At 36.9% G+C, this 18,253-nt stretch overlaps 1 protein-coding gene across 5 annotated transcripts in view; it reads left to right on the top strand.

The window, feature by feature from the left end:
* Positions 1–18,253, top strand: part of LOC103706433 (DNA-directed RNA polymerase III subunit 2) — a 52,052-nt gene that overhangs the window by 27,368 nt on the left and 6,431 nt on the right. For 2 of the 5 annotated variants that reach the window (XR_005506678.1, XM_039114895.1), the window contains exons 17-31: positions 681–782; positions 862–972; positions 1,110–1,226; positions 5,636–5,752; positions 5,859–5,939; positions 9,929–10,033; positions 10,134–10,214; positions 10,309–10,479; positions 10,575–10,619; positions 12,157–12,234; positions 12,312–12,451; positions 12,601–12,688; positions 14,810–14,919; positions 14,998–15,133; positions 15,221–15,351. Coding sequence is in view for 2 of the 5 variants with exons in the window: in XM_039114895.1 (XP_038970823.1) it covers positions 681–782; positions 862–972; positions 1,110–1,226; positions 5,636–5,752; positions 5,859–5,939; positions 9,929–10,033; positions 10,134–10,214; positions 10,309–10,479; positions 10,575–10,619; positions 12,157–12,234; positions 12,312–12,451; positions 12,601–12,688; positions 14,810–14,919; positions 14,998–15,133; positions 15,221–15,351 (1,613 nt within the window). In the remaining 3 variants the exon portion in view is untranslated. Of the gene's footprint in view, positions 1–680; positions 783–861; positions 973–1,109; positions 1,227–5,635; positions 5,753–5,858; positions 5,940–9,928; positions 10,034–10,133; positions 10,215–10,308; positions 10,480–10,574; positions 10,620–12,156; positions 12,235–12,311; positions 12,474–12,600; positions 12,689–14,809; positions 14,920–14,997; positions 15,134–15,220; positions 15,352–18,253 lie in introns of those variants that run through there. The other 3 variants (XR_005506680.1, XR_005506679.1, XM_039114896.1) reach the window with 3 other exon arrangements.

The following is an 18,253-nucleotide window of genomic DNA, read 5'->3' as shown; positions in this document are numbered from 1 at the left end:
AATATCTCTGGATCATGTTAAGTCGTTGTATCACAATCTTGTACCTCTTGATAATTGATGAACCTTATGGGGCATTGTGGATTTCAAGACATACACTTATATACATACATATATGGATTTCAAGACATATACTTTTATACATACATATATGTACATATGTATTTAAGCAAGTACGTACGCATGTATCTATGGATAAGAGCTGATGCATTTGATGCTTCCTCTGTATGCTGGCTTGCAACTGTTCTTTAATTGAATTTGAAATCATTTGGTTGTAACGTTCGGTTATTAACTTGGTGTTGATGTGTCATTAAGCTGGGCCTTTCTTTATTGAACATCTATATTCTTTAATAGAACATCTATAATGCATCATGGATGTTATACATCAATCTTCTCTAAAGAAATAGATATTTGTTTTTTACTAGAAACTTTTTCTGCTTTAATTGGTTGTTCTCTGTTTTGATATCATCTTCCGTGTCTATTTTTTCGCATTGAATTTGCGTCTGATTTACTTTTGTTCTATTATTAAACCTATTTTGACAAGTTCCACCGATCTATGTTTTAAGCATGCTCTTTTAGTTGGCATGTGGATTCTGGGTCATCCTAGTATTGAATCTTATTTTTCTATGGTGTGAGTTTATCATTACCATTGACTCATTTTTATCCTGCTTAAATCCTTTCAGTATATAAAGCAAGATTACATTACAAATGGCTTAGAGAAATCCATTGCTACGGGAAATTGGGATGTAAAACGATTTAAAATGCACCGGAAAGGTGTGTCACAGGTAATATTTTATTCTCCTTTTTGTTACTTTCTCATTATATTTCTAGTGCAAAGTGTTGTTTCATTCCTACTTTTTGCAGGTTCTTTCAAGGCTGTCATTTATAGGAGCTTTAGGCAGCATGACACGCATATCACCACAATTTGAAAAGACTAGGAAAGTAAGTGGACCAAGGGCTTTGCAACCTAGCCAGGTGAGAAAAATGTTGCTTGTATTTGCTGTAATGATTTCCTTATAAATTTTGTTGACAGCAATGATATCTATTTTCGTGGATTATTTATATTGAATCTATACTTTTAATTTGATAAAATTAATATTCTTCTGAAACAGTGGGGCATGCTTTGCCCATGTGACACTCCTGAAGGAGAAGCCTGTGGATTGACAAAAAATTTAGCTTTGATGACTCATGTCACAACTGATGAAGAGGAGGGCCCATTAATTTCTCTGGTTTGTTTGCTTCTTCTTAACATATTACATCTATATCACATAAGGTCTATTTTACTTTTCAGGCATTAAATCAATAATTTTTTGAATGGATTGCTCATAGCGATGCATGCTTGTGCACAAATGTACTGTCAATATACTGTTTTCAGTAATTTTCTTGCTTCATGTGCTGCTATTGCTTAACGTCTTTCTTGCTTTAGTGCAGCATATTAGTCAATTCTAAGTCAGTCTTTAATTAATATCATAATATCGTGCCTCAAAGTGATTGATGAAGCGTATGCACGTCCTTGTCAACTGCTATTTCAGAAATAATATAAGAATATCAGTTATACATTTGGATTGATCTATGTGCTGTTAGATTGCTCCATATTATATGTGTTTTTCAGAGTTGCCTATGTTAGAAGAAATGATTGTCGCAATCTCAGTACTGGGCCCTATACCGGTACCACATTGGTACAGATTTGTATGCCTACTTAGGAGGTTGTTTCAACATACTGACACTCGGTATGCCCCTTGTTCCAAGTATTGGTTTGGCACCTATATGGTATGGGATAGTATGCACTGCTATAATGAACCTTGGTTTTGTGACCTCCTCTCAGCTTTAGTGTCACACCTTTTATGAGATCCTCTTTAGTTTTTTGCAAAGGCGACTTTGCTTGTGAGAGGAGTCTATTGACTTTCTTTTAGGTCATGCAGTTTAATTTTATGAACCAAGGAACAATCTTGCAAGGTTAACGAATATCAAGAAAAGAGAGAATGGAGGTAACAACATTAATTTTTTAAAGCGTTGAATACCAACTCAGTAGCTACTAGAACTTTATCCCACAGATGGAATACATTTAGAGAAAAGTGAGAGCATATATGTAAAGTATCAAAGAAAGGGCATGCGGGAATCACCTAGTCATGTTGTACTAATCATTTAACTATGCAAGAAGATTATACTTCCGGGAGTAGCAGACCTTCATATGTCCTGGAAACAATACAACAGATAAGACATTCTAGCTCCTAAGGGAAAACATAATTTAACTAAAGAACTGCAGAATTATAAGCATTTGATTTAGTTATTTGAATATTCAAACCTATAATTTATGCTGGAGAAACTCTAGATAAGTGCTTAATGAAGTATGGAAAATAGCAAAGCAGGTAGATAGAACATATTAGATAAAAGAACTGACAGTGCATCTAGGTATGGGACAAGATAGAGCTCCCTTGTTACTATACTAACATGCTGATGGGATTGACATAATTTCCGAAGTATAGAAGCAGGTACTAGGATAGACTCTTATTGTGTAGTTCTTCAAAGTTCAAAGCAACGTTTGATGGGCTGGTATTGGACTCCGGACTGGTTGACTGGTGGCACGGCCATACGTCGTGCCGTGCTAGCCTTGTACTGACATAGTAGAAGAGGCGCGGGAGAGGGAGAATGGAAGAGAGAAAAAGAGAGAGAAGGGGGAGGCCGAGGGAGGTTGGCGAAGAGCCAGTGGAGGGCCGGGGAGCTGCCGCGCGGAGGAGGCAGAGGCCGGAGACCGCGGAGGAGGTGGAGCTGGGGAGCCGTAGAGGAGGAGCTCCGCCTCTGGTCCTCTGTTTTGTTCGAAATAGGGGCCCAGAGGGGGCCCCTTTTATTTTTGCAAATTTTAAGTAAAAATCGGCAAAATTAAGTTAAGTCGGCAATGAGTTTGCCGATTTTCACTTAAAATTCACAAAAATAGAAAGGGACTGGAGGCAGAAGCCCCTTCTCCGCAGCTCCTTGGCCTCCGCCTCCTCCACGTGGCAGCTCCTCGGCCACCACCGGCCGGCCCTGGCCAACCTATCTCTTCCTTCCTCTCCCACTCCCTCCCTCTCCTGTTCTCTCTCTTTCTCTTTTTTTCTTCTCCTTCTCACCCTCCATCGCCCGTCTCGGTTTCGTTGCCGGAACCGTCTCAGTCCACCGCCGGTATGGCTCGGGATGCTCCGAACTGGGCGGTTCGGGACAGTTTCGCCAACCATGGTTCAAAGCATTATGTTATTGCTTATTTCATATCAGAGTCATGACCATGGTGAATAAACATTTATGTTTTGTTGGAATACTTTATGCACCCATAACCAATTGCTAAATTTTAAGTGGATTTAGTGGTACAGTTATGTAAACAACAACCATTAATTGGATATTAACATAATATTGTTTAGGTGTCAAATGCTCAGACATGGTTAATAAAAAATAATGAAAAAAATATGCATGCTTGTAAAAATATTAGTAGGATTTGAGATAGTCCAACTTGTCTAGGCATCATACTCCAATGCTAAGCCACAGATTAGTGTCAAGTTCCCAGCAATTACACCACTACTCACGCACCAATGACACCTATCTGTTTTGTGTCCCTAATCGCAACCATTAAAATTCTCTAATCTTGGAACACTGCTTCCCTGTTATTGGTCCTCCTCCTTTCCTCCCATGGTTCTTGCTGCTACTTCTACCAAATTAATGCCCCAAAAGATCGTCATCTACTTTCATATTGCACTAATTTTCATTCTTTTGCATTCCCTTCTCTACAAATCATCTACCGTGTCATAAGTGATTGTAACTATGTCAGGTTAGCAACATTAATTTTTCATGAGTTTTCTTTTTTGCATATTCTTTTTTCTTACTGGTGTAGGGATTGCAACCATGCATGTTTTATCTTTGGTAGTCATATTTATAGAGGAGTGAATTTGTAGACATCTATTGGGGGTGTGGGTTGCATTACATTATCTGCCACCTTCCAATTCTATCGTGGCTCAGGTTCTGTTTCTGCATCCCTTTTGTGGGCATTTAGGTTTACATTTCTATTAATGCCTATCTTTAAGAATAATATATCAACATATTACCTGAATTCAGGGTTATAAGTCTGAAAGATAAACTTAAGGTGTTTCCAACCATAATTAAGAATGAACACTTTCCTACATGAGAATGTTAATGAGCAAGTTTTGTTTTTCTGACTAGTTTGTGACTGTGTAACGCACAAATTTTGATTCAATTTTATGGCAAGAGAATAGAGCATATAAAAACAATTTAATCGCAAAAGCAAACTAAAAATGAATGAAACCCAACGTGGTTATAATTAATGTTTGTGTATATTATTGCATCGTATTGATTGCAAGATAAAATTTCGCTACCAAAATTATACTTAAACTCTGCTCATAAAGAGCAAGTAAAACTAATCAGAGAAATAGAGTAAAAGACAAATATGCTAATGTGCGGAGTAGGAGGAAGTTTGGGCAGAGCTGCTAGTTTTTGGTGCCACGAAGAATGCTGAAGATGACTGCCAAGATTGGTTAAGCAGCATAACAAGCTAAATATGGCTGATATCTTGCACTAACTGGAGAAGGGCATTGTCTCAAGACTCAGCCTTAGGGCAATGCCATCATGACATTGAAAGAGATACAACTAGAAATCTTTAGGTTTTCAGGAAGGTATTAGAGAGATTACTTTTATATTTTTTCTATTAAAAGAAGAGGGGGGGGGGGGGGGGGTTCAGGGATGTGAAAAATGGTGTTACATTGCGCAATTGTCTTTTCTTTTTCAATCTTGAATATAAAATAGAGAGAAACTGAGTCCCATTAACTCTTTTTCATCTGATCTTCTGATATCATCATGCCAATATAATGACTGTGGCATCTGAAGGGCTGGTACCTTTTCCTCTTGAAAATGCTAAAGCAACCTTCATGCCATTAACTAAATGAACCTTGGAGTAATTTGTCTTGCATTAAATTTTATTTACTCGAACAATTTATACATTGTTACCATTAAATACAATGTGTATAACTGTACATACTTAAGTTAAAAGCAAATTGGATCTTAAGGTTTACATAAGTCGGATTTTAATTACAGTGGATGTAAGTAGTAAACCTTGATAACAGAGCATTGTTGTCGTAGTCTTTATTACTTGATTATATCTAGATGAACAGAAAGAATGTGTTGATGTGAAGTTGTGTCCAAAGTTAGTTTAGTGTATGACAAGTCATAACAACAAAATATAGAAGTGGTTACACAATTTAATTTTAGGAGAAAGCTTAGATGGAATTGGAAGATGCAGGTTGAGGGCCAGTTGATTGCTTTACTGTACATTAATAATAAGAATAAGGAGAAAGAAAACATTGGGAAGTTACTTGTTGGTTAGGTACCACAAATTTCTTCATATATTTTAAGTAACATCCATCAAAAGTGTGCTATAATGATGTCACAACAAGGCTTAGTAGAACGATATGGAAAAAGCAAAAAACTATAATGATACACTTTTCTTGGGAAAAATTATAACTTTTCTATGATTATTTGCTCGAAAGTCTGTCTTGATGTCCATGATGATTAAATTAAATTTGATAATACAAGTCTATCAATTTTTTTTAGGAGGCTCTTTTCTTTGTGTATCTGATGGTTTTCACATTGTCTGCGGCAGTGTCATAGTTTAGGTGTTCAAGATTTAGCACTTCTCTCTGCAGAAGAACTTCATGCGCCGGGTTCATTTTTGGTAATATTTAATGGGCTTATACTTGGAAAACATAGGCAGCCACAGGTATAGATCATGCAGTATAACTATCTTAATTAACTAATTCTATAAATTTCAGTTTGCTTGTTTCTGAATCTTGCTCATGCTATGCTACTGGTTCTCAATATTGCAGCGTTTTGCAAATGCTATGAGAAAGTTGCGTAGATCGGGTAAGATTGGGGAGTTTGTTAGCATTTTTGTAAATGAGAAGCAGGTATCTTTCAGAGTTTTGCTTTTTCTTGCTTTATTTTCTTTATTTATATTCAGTTGGATGTGTACTTCATTTCTAAATGCAGTAGGGATCAAACTTATTTAGTTGTATTAGTTGCTATTTTGTGAAGTGCTATGATGCTGCTAGTTGTTGACTAATATTTGATTTGATCTGATACTAAGAGAATGGTAATTTATGTATTTTTGTCTACTTTGAACATTCTCTCACTGAAATGTGCAATTTTTAATTAAAACCTATCATTCATCTTCATTACAATCATAATTGACTATGGAACCTTTTCTGGTATACAGCTATATTTACCATTTTCATTGAATTACATGGATCTGTTATCGTTAAGATTGATGACATGTGCTTTCTAAGAATTTTGTTTGGGGCTTGTTCTGCCATTTCATGAACATCATCTATCTGCTGTGCTTATTTGCCTGTGGACCAGCATAAGCAAATTGTGTTTGCAATTTCAGCAGTTCTTCTTGATAGAAGTTGTGCTGGGGTGATTTATCAACTTTGTGCTGCTGCCATTAATGTTCCCAATTTGGATGTATTGTATATGTTGTATTGTTATTTATAGCGTGTTCATGACTATCTGTGCTTTCTGTCTTCTGCTTAACATGCATGTAGAAGTCGCTGCTTCATTTTGGGTTTATGTTTTGATATCTCTTTCTAACAAGGAATCTTGCATTAATGGCCTTTTTTTTTTCTTCTTTTCCCAAAGCCTATATTGCTTTTTGATGCCCCTTAAAGGCTGATGTTAAGACTTTGAGATCAAGTTCTTACTTGCACATATGTCTCGTTATAATAATTTGTTAGCTTGAACTATCTATCTGTCATGTGGCAGTGAAGATTTGAATTTTGAAGCATCACATGTGATAATATTATCCAGTTCCAAAATACTGGTGCCGGCAGATATTCATACCCAACAAAGAAAACCGAAAAAAAGAGAAAAGATCGAAATGCACCTACCGAAAAGATCAAAAGGCACCTACATACCCTATACATCAAATTCTAAAGTAACAGCTGTTATAAGGCAGTGAAGATTTGAATTTTGAAGCATCACATGTGATAATATTATCCAGTTCCAAAATACTGGTGCCGGCAGATATTCATACCCAACAAAGAAAACCGAAAAAAAGAGAAAAGATCGAAATGCACCTACCGAAAAGATCAAAAGGCACCTACATACCCTATACATCAAATTCTAAAGTAACAGCTGTTATAATGGTTTTAGAGGCCTATCCTTATGTTTCTTACATAGGCAATGGATTTCTAAAATAATAATTACTATTTAGCCATCATCCTGTTAGAGTGGCTGTTATATAGCAGAATTTAATGCTGCTATTTTACATTTCCACTATTCATGAGATAGAAACAATACTTAATTATATATCATTTTCTAGCCACTGACATAATCGGTAATGCCATTATTTTACTGTGATTTCCAGTTATTTCTTGTAGTAATGGCAAAGGATAGTTGTTCTGACAGCTACTATTTTTATCCAAGAGAACCCAGTTCAGGGTTGAACTGACAAATAGTTGCATATGTTTGTTATTCTCATCACACCCGTAGTTAATTATTGTTGTTTTTCACTTCTCCTTTTTATGGAAGGAAAGATGGGAGAGGGGAGGTGGGTTCCATTACATGGGTTATTATTCAAAGCTTGGTGTCAACTAGACCAATCAAATGTTTTTGAGGATTTTTTTTTTTTAAATGATTTAAGTTTTGGTTATAGATTAGGTATGCTGGCATTGGAAGTACCAAACTGAAGGATATGCCTATGATCATGACCAGCAGTTGTTATGCATTGCACAGTGAGCAACTTCATGCTACTGCATGGGGGTTATTATTGTCAAGTAAGGTGGGTCCTGTAGTCTTGCCAGATATCAGGATGTATATCAGGCTTAGTCTCTGTAAAGCCGAATGGCTAATAACTATAGATGGGTGGTTGCTGTTTGGGATGAGACTGGAGTTTCACTTTACATGTCGGGATATAAAAAAGTTATTCTCGTAGATCCTGCAACACTTTTCTCAGCTGAGAGAGGCCCAAGAGGTGTGCATCTACCCAGATGGAGATTGTTTGGCAATCCATTCTTTAGCTATCCTGCTCAAGAATTTTATTAAAGAATAAGAGAATCAAGTGGCCAGCATTACTAAAACCAGATATGGGCTCAATTAAAGGGTTGAAGATAGACTTCAATCCCAAGTTAGCAGTTGCATCCCTTCTAATAGAGAAGGTTTTTGTTCAACAATTGGGAGTTGTTTCCCCATGTATTTGATACATGTAAGTCTAAGGGTCATGGTACACCATACCAATTGGTACCAGTGCATACCAAGCATTTTGCACTATATCGGTACTGAACTGGTATGCGGTAGGGGTGTACCGAGTGTCGGTATGCCGAAGTGACCCTGTACTGGGGATACTTACATTGTACTAGGATGGTACCAATATAGTTCTTGTATCGGGACGACAAACCTTGCTAAGAGTGCATTTCCTCATGAAAAAATAAAGGGAGAAAAAAGTGAAGAAGAGAAGAAAGAGGATTTTGTTTGAGCATGCAATTACTTGGTGAACATGGTCAAGGATTCTATTGGTATTGTTTCTGACATGTAGAATGAACATGAGTTATTTCGTATGTGACTAATTATTTGAATTCTTTTTGCATGTACAATGCACTTGATTTGTATAAGAGGAATCACATATGAGCATTACTGATTTGAGTGGAGGGGTTATTTGGTGGATGTCTATGACCCCACTGGCTGATATTGGTTAAAGAAGAGTATTTGATTGGCTGTTGTGATCTAATCAACCAATAAAATGGTTAGGATTGAATGTTCTGCCATCATCTTTTTTATATATGTGAATTTATAAATACACTCTTTTTGGCACATTTGTCTTAAATATTAGTTGAAGATAGACAATCAGCATAAGGTTATATGCATGGAATGCCGTACCGGTCCGGCCGTGGACCGGTACCGGAACGGATAAAAAACCGGTATTTCCGGTTTTTTATCCGAACCGGCCGGTACGGGTGCGTACCGGCCGGTTCGGGCCCGTACCGGCCGGTTCGGAGCCCGTACCGGTGCGAACCGGCCGGTTCGCACCGGTACGATTTTTTTTTTTTTTTAGAACCACAGCGCCGCGCGCTGTGGTTTTTGAAACCACCGCGTACCGGCCGGTACGGGACCGGTACCAGCCGGTACGTACCGGACCGGACCGGTACCGTACCGGTCCGGCCGGCCACCAGTACGCCGACCGGTACCGGTACGGCGGACCTTGGTTATATGTATGGTAAGAAGAATGTCTATAGCGACTTTGCAAGCTATAATCATGCAACAGCCTCATTTGAAGTACATTTACTATTTCATTGATCCCTTATTTTGACCTTCATGGCAAGAAAGGAAAAGAAAGTTTCAGCATCTGTTTCTTCCACATCTGTCCTCACCATAGAAGATATCCAATATTTTTCAGCGGCAACGTTTTCAACAACCTTAACTGATAGTCAGGATTCTCTTCAAGATACAAAAAATAGAATATCCATTGCTAGTGCACCATTTATTATCCACATTACCATTGTGAAACTACTCATCCAATCATGTGCAACTCTATGCTAGAGAAAAGAGTAATGTTCAAGTATAATGTTGTGTATGTTTCTTCCCTTTCAATTAAATTTTTTAGTCAACTGGCTAATTGAGACAATTGAAAAGGTGGGTTTTATTAGAAAATAGTGAGCTTGCAACAAATATGAACGACATTAGCATATTCATGTGGGCTTTGAAGCTTGTGCCATTTAATATATGACGCCTAATAGATGTTCTTATGATATGTTCTGTGATTCTGTCCTCTAACATGATCCATGGCTTATGCTGGTACTGGTAGATTTTGAATTATATTTCCATGACTTTTATAGCGTACTTCAATCAGTTGCCCATTGTGATTCATTATAGCTGGTACTAACGCTATATCAAAATTTTGAAGCATTGTGTTTATGTTGCCTCGGATGGGGGTCGTGTTTGTCGTCCACTTGTGATTGCAGACAAGGGCATATCTAGGATCAAGGAACATCATATGAAAGAATTGCGGGTTTGTGTATTTTCTAGTTTATGACTGATTAGCCATCTTGTATTACCCACATCATAGTTAAAGTTTTTATTATGGCTCTTTATGCAATATCTGGTTTTAGGACGGAGTTCGCAGTTTCGATGATTTTCTACGAGATGGATTGGTCGAATATCTTGATGTTAATGAAGAGAACAATGCATTGGTTAGCATATATACTTATGATCAAGTATTTGTAATTTGTTTATATTGTAGAAGTAATATTTTGATAGGCATGTTTTGGATTGTGTTCGTAATAGATTGCGCTGTATGAGTATGAGAATGATAAGGATGACTCGGAGAAGGAAAAGGATGATGTTAAGAGAAGCTCCATAACTCACATAGAAATTGAACCATTCACAATTTTAGGGGTCTGTGCTGGTCTAATTCCTTATCCTCATCACAACCAGTCTCCACGCAATACATATCAGGTTTGTCAATCTTTTGCATTGTATGTTAATTATCTGTCTTTAAGTTGAGAAAATTTATAATTACCTTTTGAAGCTAATACTTCTGTCTGTGATAGTGTGCAATGGGGAAGCAAGCTATGGGAAATATTGGTTATAACCAGGCAAGTGGCAATTTTGCTTAAATAAGTTGAGTTTTTTAAAAGAATGAAGTTGTAATTTACTGCTTCTGGTTTTGGTTAGATAGAAAAGGAGTTTCCACTGTTTTTTGTCTTTATTGTATGTGAAGTGAGTATTACCTTTACTGATCTTTGTTTGAAGTATTTTGAATATTCTAAATGAGTTCATTGGTTTGATGTTTTTATTTGTTTCATGACATGCTAACAGTTGCATAATTGATCTGGAGAAATCTTTATATTTGATATTTTATGATCTTTAATTTGATGTATGCAGAAACTGTCCATCTTTAAGCACTTCTATATCTTATTTTTCGATATAATATTTTCAGATGATTACCTCTTATTGTGATAACTCCATAAAATTTTTATTCTTTGCACTGGACTAGTATTTTTACTAGTAACAGATCTTCTGACAGGAAAATCAAGCTTTTCTGAGCACAAAACTGTTTTATACCGTTTATGTTTTGTAGGTGTTGCAGTTGGAAGATCTATTTCTAGTAGAAATTACTTTCGTGTTACTGCATTCAGGAAAGAATTGATCTTTTTAATCGCTTTGATAGTTAAAAAATGGAAGTAGCTATTTGAGTATTGAAATGATAATTCCTTAAAATATTTTCTGATTGGTTGTAGTTATCTATTGATGATGACCTTAATCTGTCTGGTTGCTAGTGGAACTTTGACGCAAAAATTCATGGAGAGATTACATGACAGTGATCATGTATGGTGTGTGAACTATGACAATGTTAGCATGCATGTATAGGAAATATGATAGTAACAATGTACAGTGTAGAAAGGTTTGCGGAAAATAAAAAAAGAAATGAAGAGTTATAATTATTGATAAGCACAAGTATTTCAGTTGATTTCTGCTATCTTTGGTGCCAAATGCATTTCTATTTTTTAAATTAGTTGTTCAAATGAGATATATTCCAGTTGCAATAGGGAGGCATGATATTAGACCAATCTACCAGAATCATATATGATCCCTACATGGAGATTTGAATTAATAATAGCAAAAATAATATATAATACCTATTTTCATTTAATCTTCAAATTACTAGGAATGCTGTTGTACACCTGTCTTGTCATCATCCTGAGGGTGTCATTCCTTTTGCCCAAATCTTGCTTTCCTGAAAGTGCTTTTCATTTTCTTCTCATGCTGAAAATAAAGCAAAGCACATTCTTTTGCTACTGATGCAGTATTATGAACCATAGTTACCAAAAAGAATGGAAAACAATTTTTGTTTCTGAAAAGTTGTTGTTTTTTTCCCAACATCCTTCAGATCATGCAAATGGTATAATAAATGAGTACCTACTAGCCGTTAATCTTGTCAATGCACCAGTCAGTATGACATTAATCTTGTTAATGCACCAGTTGTTATTGATCTTGTGCCAGAAAAGTGAATTGACTTGAGGATCGTTCCCTTGTAATGATTATCCATCCTGAAATTGTTACTTCTTTTTATATTCTTCTGCTTTTTTGAAAAGATATTGATTTTCTTTTTTGACTTTAATCTCTTTACAGCTTTCTCGAGCAGACACTTTACTTTACCTGCTAGTATATCCTCAACGTCCATTGCTGACAACAAAAACAATTGAGCTGGTATGTGTTTCACTTTTTGTGATGGATAGTTGGATAGGTTCCTATCGTGGCACTTACTATGAACGTTATTCATTTAGGTTGGATATGATAAGCTTGGAGGTGGGCAGAATGCAACTGTTGCTGTCATGAGTTACAGTGGTTATGATATAGAGGATGCAATTGTAATGAACAAGTCATCTCTTGATCGTGGTTTTGGTCGTTGTATAGCAATGAAAAAGTACTGCATTGCACTGATGAATGTATTCGTATTTGTATTTATCAGTCTATACCAATTCTGTTATTTTTTTAAGTGGATTTTTTTTGTTCTGTTAACTTTTTTACCTTTTTCATTGTGGTTCTTTGTCCATTTCTTTTTCTCTTGATCAGGTATACTGTTGTCAAAGAGACCTACAGCAATGGTACATCTGATGCAATAGTTAGGTCCAATAAGGAGAAAGTTGGTTCAAATATGCAGGTAATATATTGGTTAATGCACTTTATATGTGCAACTGTTATGTAATATCGTTGTCATCTTCTGCTTCTCATACATTGTGTTTTGCAGGTGTACATAGAGTTGTCTCAGTTGTGTTGTGCTGATCCTTTTTTTTTGTTCCTTCAGAAATGTTCGATCTTGTTTGGATAACTATCTGCTGTAAATATATACATTCTGCAACATGTTGGAATTTCTCCATAATCCATAAGCAATAATGTTCAAACAGAAAAAATTCGTTACATAAAAAATAATCTCTCACAGATGCAAAAGGAAAGTCTAATTTTCATTGTAAAGAAACTAAATCTATTATAATTGAAATGTAGATTTGTAGAGTTCCACCTTTTACCGATCATATTTCCTTTGACAATGTTATACGCCGGTGCCTGCTAGTACTTGGCATTTTTCAATGCAGTACAAATTCAGAAAAAAAAAAACATGTCTATATTCAGTTTTGTTGGCATCATTGATGTGCTATGTTTGTATATTTCTGCAAAGTGGTATTTATATCCTTCATGTTGTTCCCTCAGCAAAAAGTCAACAACATGCATTTTAATTTACTTATAGAAGAAAGGTTTAAAGAGTGGAAATTTTCATTTAATGTTGAAAGGTCTACATTTTTATTGTAGAGCAACTAGAAGCCATACAATTTAAAACATATGCTTTTTTAGTGTACCTCGGCTTACCTATTGTATGTCCTTTGACAGTGTGTTATTGCCAATGCGTTCTAGCAAAAGCACTTTGGTGTTTAGTTGCAAATATGCCTTTCTTAATCTTTTTTCCTTAAACTTGATGTTCTAAATGCATATTAGCTATATATTTTTATGGAGTTGAGAAAAGTTATCTTCACACAAATGCATATTTTTTTGCATATAAGATTCTTACCAAATACAATATTATTTAAAAATGGCATCCAAATTTTGCTGTACCGGTCGACATAGGCGCTTACTGACCATACTGTATTGTATCGGTACCGAACCGATATGCGGTACATGGAGCATACTAATACTCAATACGCCGAACTGGTCTCTGCACTAAGCACTAACACTGTAATAGAATGTTACTGATACGATGTCCGGTACCGAGACTGCGAACCTTGTTGGCATCATTTATATTTCAAACTTATATTTTTTGTATGCCTATTTTAGAGGATTTAAGAGTTTTAAGCATGGTTGGCCGAATCGGACCGAACCGCTTGGGTCGGCCTGTACCAAGCCGACTTGGTGGGGGGCTGGGTCGATTTGGCTATTAAGATAGGGACCGGTCTCGAATCGGCCGGAAAGGGCCAGAACCGTTCGGAACCGGCCGGTTCCGTTCGATGGTTCGCACCGAGTCGGGCTGGTTCGGCACCGCCCCCCTTTCTTTTTGTTTTGTGACAAAAGGGTGTTGGGAAGGCCCGAGAAGGCAGTTCTGGTGGTCATGGATTTGCTGGCGAGGGAGGAAGAGGACATGAGACCACTGTTTATGAGACATAGCCGCAAAGTGGTCTTCGATTCACCGGTGAGTCCTAGTTTACGCATGCTACACAGGATAGGGACTATGGTCCACGATTTGGTAGAATCTGCGAGAATATGATTGCATATAGGATACAGGCTGCTTGAGGTCATTCAGGATGACACGATGCAGTTGCAGATGATCTCGCATGTGGAGTAGGATCCATGACGTATTAGGTCTCGAGTCGTATATTGGATCCTATCACTCACAGCCACAAGCAGCATATGACCTATATGGATACGGATATGGTGCGTCTGAGGCATCTTTCAGTGGCTACTATCCTACGCAGCCTGGAGCATCTTATAGGTTGGATTTTGTCGCGTGGCATTTGTTTCAACAAGTCAATTCTCTTCAATTTTTATATCCCGTATAAGGTTTTGTCTCATGGAATCTGGTGAAATTTTAAAGCTTTTACTATTATAGGCTATTACATCGCAAAAACTGAGTTCTTTTTAACTTTTATGAGGGTTAATTGATGGTTAAATCATTCTAACATCTATCCATATAAATATGCTACATCATGAGCATATTTGTCATGCTCACTAGGAAATTGTGTATCTTATTCTCTATTCAATTTATTGTTTGAGGTGTCTTATCAAAAGTTGTGAACAGATACTTGATGATGATGGAATTGCTGCCCCTGGCGAGATAGTTCGGAATCATGATGTTCTGGTGAACAAATTTACTCCCAGGAATACAAGGGACAGGGTATCAAGAGACATGTAAAACTTCTTTACCTTAAATTGGAAATCCGAACAGCTATTAAGAGGTGTTCATAAGTGATTCCTTTAAATATCCAGCGATTACAAGGAGGCACCTTCTAAATATAAAGGCCCTGAAGGCGAGACTACTGTCATTGATCGTGTGATACTTTCTTCAGATACAAATGACAAGTTATCCATTAAATTTATCGTGCGTCATACACGTAGGCCAGAAGTGAGTATATATGCACAAGTTACTTGGTTTTTTTACACAGTGACATGCGTAATTCATAATTAGATCTGTTATTCATTTCCCATCCAGGTAGGTGATAAATTTAGCAGCAGACATGGCCAGAAAGGTGTTTGTGGCACCATTGTTCAGCAGGAAGATTTTCCCTTCTCTGAACGTGGGATATGCCCTGATTTAATCATGAATCCTCATGGATTTCCAAGGTAGGATATCTGCATACTGTCCTAACTATTGCGCAAACAATTGTACTCCATGTTGATGGCTTATCATTTACTGCAATAAGATTCATGGTCTTCATCAACAATGGCTGCTTTCTTGTTGGATGGTAATGTGATGTTGGCAGTTGTCGTCTCTAAGATAATATAGTCAGCTCATTTGTGCTATATAATCAGATTTACCTAAAGCTCATGAATGCCATGGTCTATCATTACCTTGCAGAAATTTCGAATAGATAAGGATCTAGAACTGTCGACCTGCTTTAGGCGTTACAGCCTTAAATAATGAGAATCTGGTGACAATTGCATTGAAACTATATAGTTGTACAAATGTTCCAATAGGTTTATTGTCATGTGTTAAATTCAACAGAAAAAGTGTACTTTATGTAGATTTAGGTTCTTCAAGTAAGTTGATGAGCTCCAATCTTAAAGTTGTCAAACATGTATTTGTACCATGCAGGCGAGGAGTTGCAGTAAAGGCATTTAACCCCATATTGGTTCTATGTTAGAACGTTATGGTATTGGGAATACCAATTTTTAAATTTTTTTTATACATTTTGTATTAAATGAGTTTTCGGTGAATATTGGTATGTTTTAAAGACAAGGATGGAGTGTATGGCGCTGGTACTGGTAGCAACACCATAGGTTTGAATGAAATTAAAAATTACCAAGATATATAAGGAAAACATCACTCATTGATCAATTATATTATGTATAATCGAGTCTTAAGTTTAAGTGAATCATGGTGAGGGCAGGTTCTACCTCTTTCCCAACCTTTCTCCTCTCCCTTCCTCTTTCTTTCTCTCCCTTTCTCTTTCTCTTTCTCTATCTCCCCTCGAATCCTAGGGCTGAAAACAGATTGGATGTCAGGACATCCATATCCATATGGATTTTCATTTGGCAGATACGAATGGTGATATGGATTTTAATCGGATGCAAAAATTTATATCCTTATGTGTTTGAACTGATATGGATACATATTGGATATTGAAAGTATGGATATAAGTCGGACGAATTTTGTGACCATCAAATCCAAGTCCTCTCCCTTCCTCTTTCTCTCTCCCTTTCTCTTTCTCTATCTCCCCTCGAATCCTAGGGCTGAAAACAGATTGGATATCAGGACATCCATATCCATATGGATTTTCATTTGGTGGATACGAATGGTGATATGGATATTAATCGGATGCAAAAATTCATATCCTTATGTGTTTGAACTGATATGGATACATATTGGATATTGAAAGTATGGATATAAGTCAAACGAATTTTGTGACCATCAAATCCAAGATGTCTATTAAGTCAATAACATATTAATGTGGTTACTTATTTTTTTAAAAGTTTTTGAGTGTTATATAAGATTAACTAGGATTATAAATAAATAATATTCAAATATAGATTGGATAGTTGTCTATCCGTATCCGTATCCTTTCTTTCTTTGATGGAGAGAGATATAGATATGGATATCAGTCGGATGCTTAAATTTGTATTCATATTCAGCTAGATTCGGATATAAAAGCAGATTCGGATGGATATTATATGATCCACTCTCACTCCTAGCACACCCTGATGACTAAACCCCAGAGAAGAGATAGTTTGGCCCACCCATTGTTCTCTCTTTTTTCTTTTGAAAAATAAGCAGCAGCTGGGGCACACCTAGTACCAGCTGGTCCCAATCAGGTTCAGCTGGGATGAGCTGGACTTGCATTCTGGCCCATGAATGGACTGCTAACCCATCCCCATTTTGGTACTGGTTACCTATCATAACGGTACAGAATCTGCGGTAGTGACCCATTCGGCCGGTACCTAGAGCCTTGATTCCAGGAAAGTTCCCATTTAATCGCCTTGTCAAAGGTTTCATTTCATGTCTTTGATCAAGCTTTGCTTCCTTCATAGATGTTAGAAGCTGTTTTATTACTATTCCTTTAACCATCATCCAAATTCATACTTTTCTAGCGGGCCTTGAGCAATAATGCAAGATTAAGTTCAGACCTTGAAACAGTATCAACAACACAAAATTGATGCCAATGTTGGCTGGTTTCTCATGAAGCTATCAATAAAGTTATTGATTTGGAAGCTGGCTATCAAAACTGGCATGAAGCAAGATAGACTGATAAGAGAAGCATATAGAAGCAGCATAAAGTTGTCAGAAATTGATGCAAGCAATCTATAATTCATGCAGATAGAGGACAAACCACCAGTAGATGTCATACCATTTTCTTCTGATATTAGCGCCAGAGGCTACACCTTGGCAACTGGGGTCTGGGGAGTATACCCCTGTGAACACCAACTCAGCTCAAGAACCAGTAAGAGGAAATGGCTAGTCTGCATCATTGGCTGAGACTCTGGTTGACCCTTCTGAATAATCTTTCTGCCTTCTGGTCTCCTTCCTGATAGATATGATTTACTCTGTCATTGGCTCATGGATAAATCATATGAATCATATCAGCCAGTCCATTATCAAGAATGGACTCAAGTCGTGTTGTCAGTGCCCTCTTGAGTGCCTGAATCACGGGCATGGAGTCATCTTCCTGTGAGATTTTATCAGCCTGCTGGGTCTCTATATGTCTATTAACACCTTTCCGTGCTGTTTGTGATTCAGCAGCTGCATTCAAGTTGTTGAGATATGGGTGCAGCCAGCCGCAAAAATATTTCTCCTAACATTCCTAAGAACAAAATCAGGACCATCTACTAATGTTGAATGCTGCAAGAGAACAACTCATTAGAACAGTAGTTGAGTCTCACTTCATGATTCTTGAGTTGAAGTAAATATAAGGATGGCTATGATGCGATGTTGAAGGATATGAACTGCAATTTCAAATATCTTTAGGCAAATCATTTGAGGGTGACCCTAGGTCATTATGTATAGAAGTCATACATAGGCAAATACATT

Source organism: Phoenix dactylifera, chromosome 17 (assembly GCF_009389715.1).
Source record: "Phoenix dactylifera cultivar Barhee BC4 chromosome 17, palm_55x_up_171113_PBpolish2nd_filt_p, whole genome shotgun sequence".
Classification (NCBI taxonomy): Eukaryota; Viridiplantae; Streptophyta; class Magnoliopsida; order Arecales; family Arecaceae; genus Phoenix; species Phoenix dactylifera.
The sequence above is the reverse complement of the archived record's forward strand: the minus strand, read 5'-3'. Positions and strand labels throughout refer to the sequence as shown.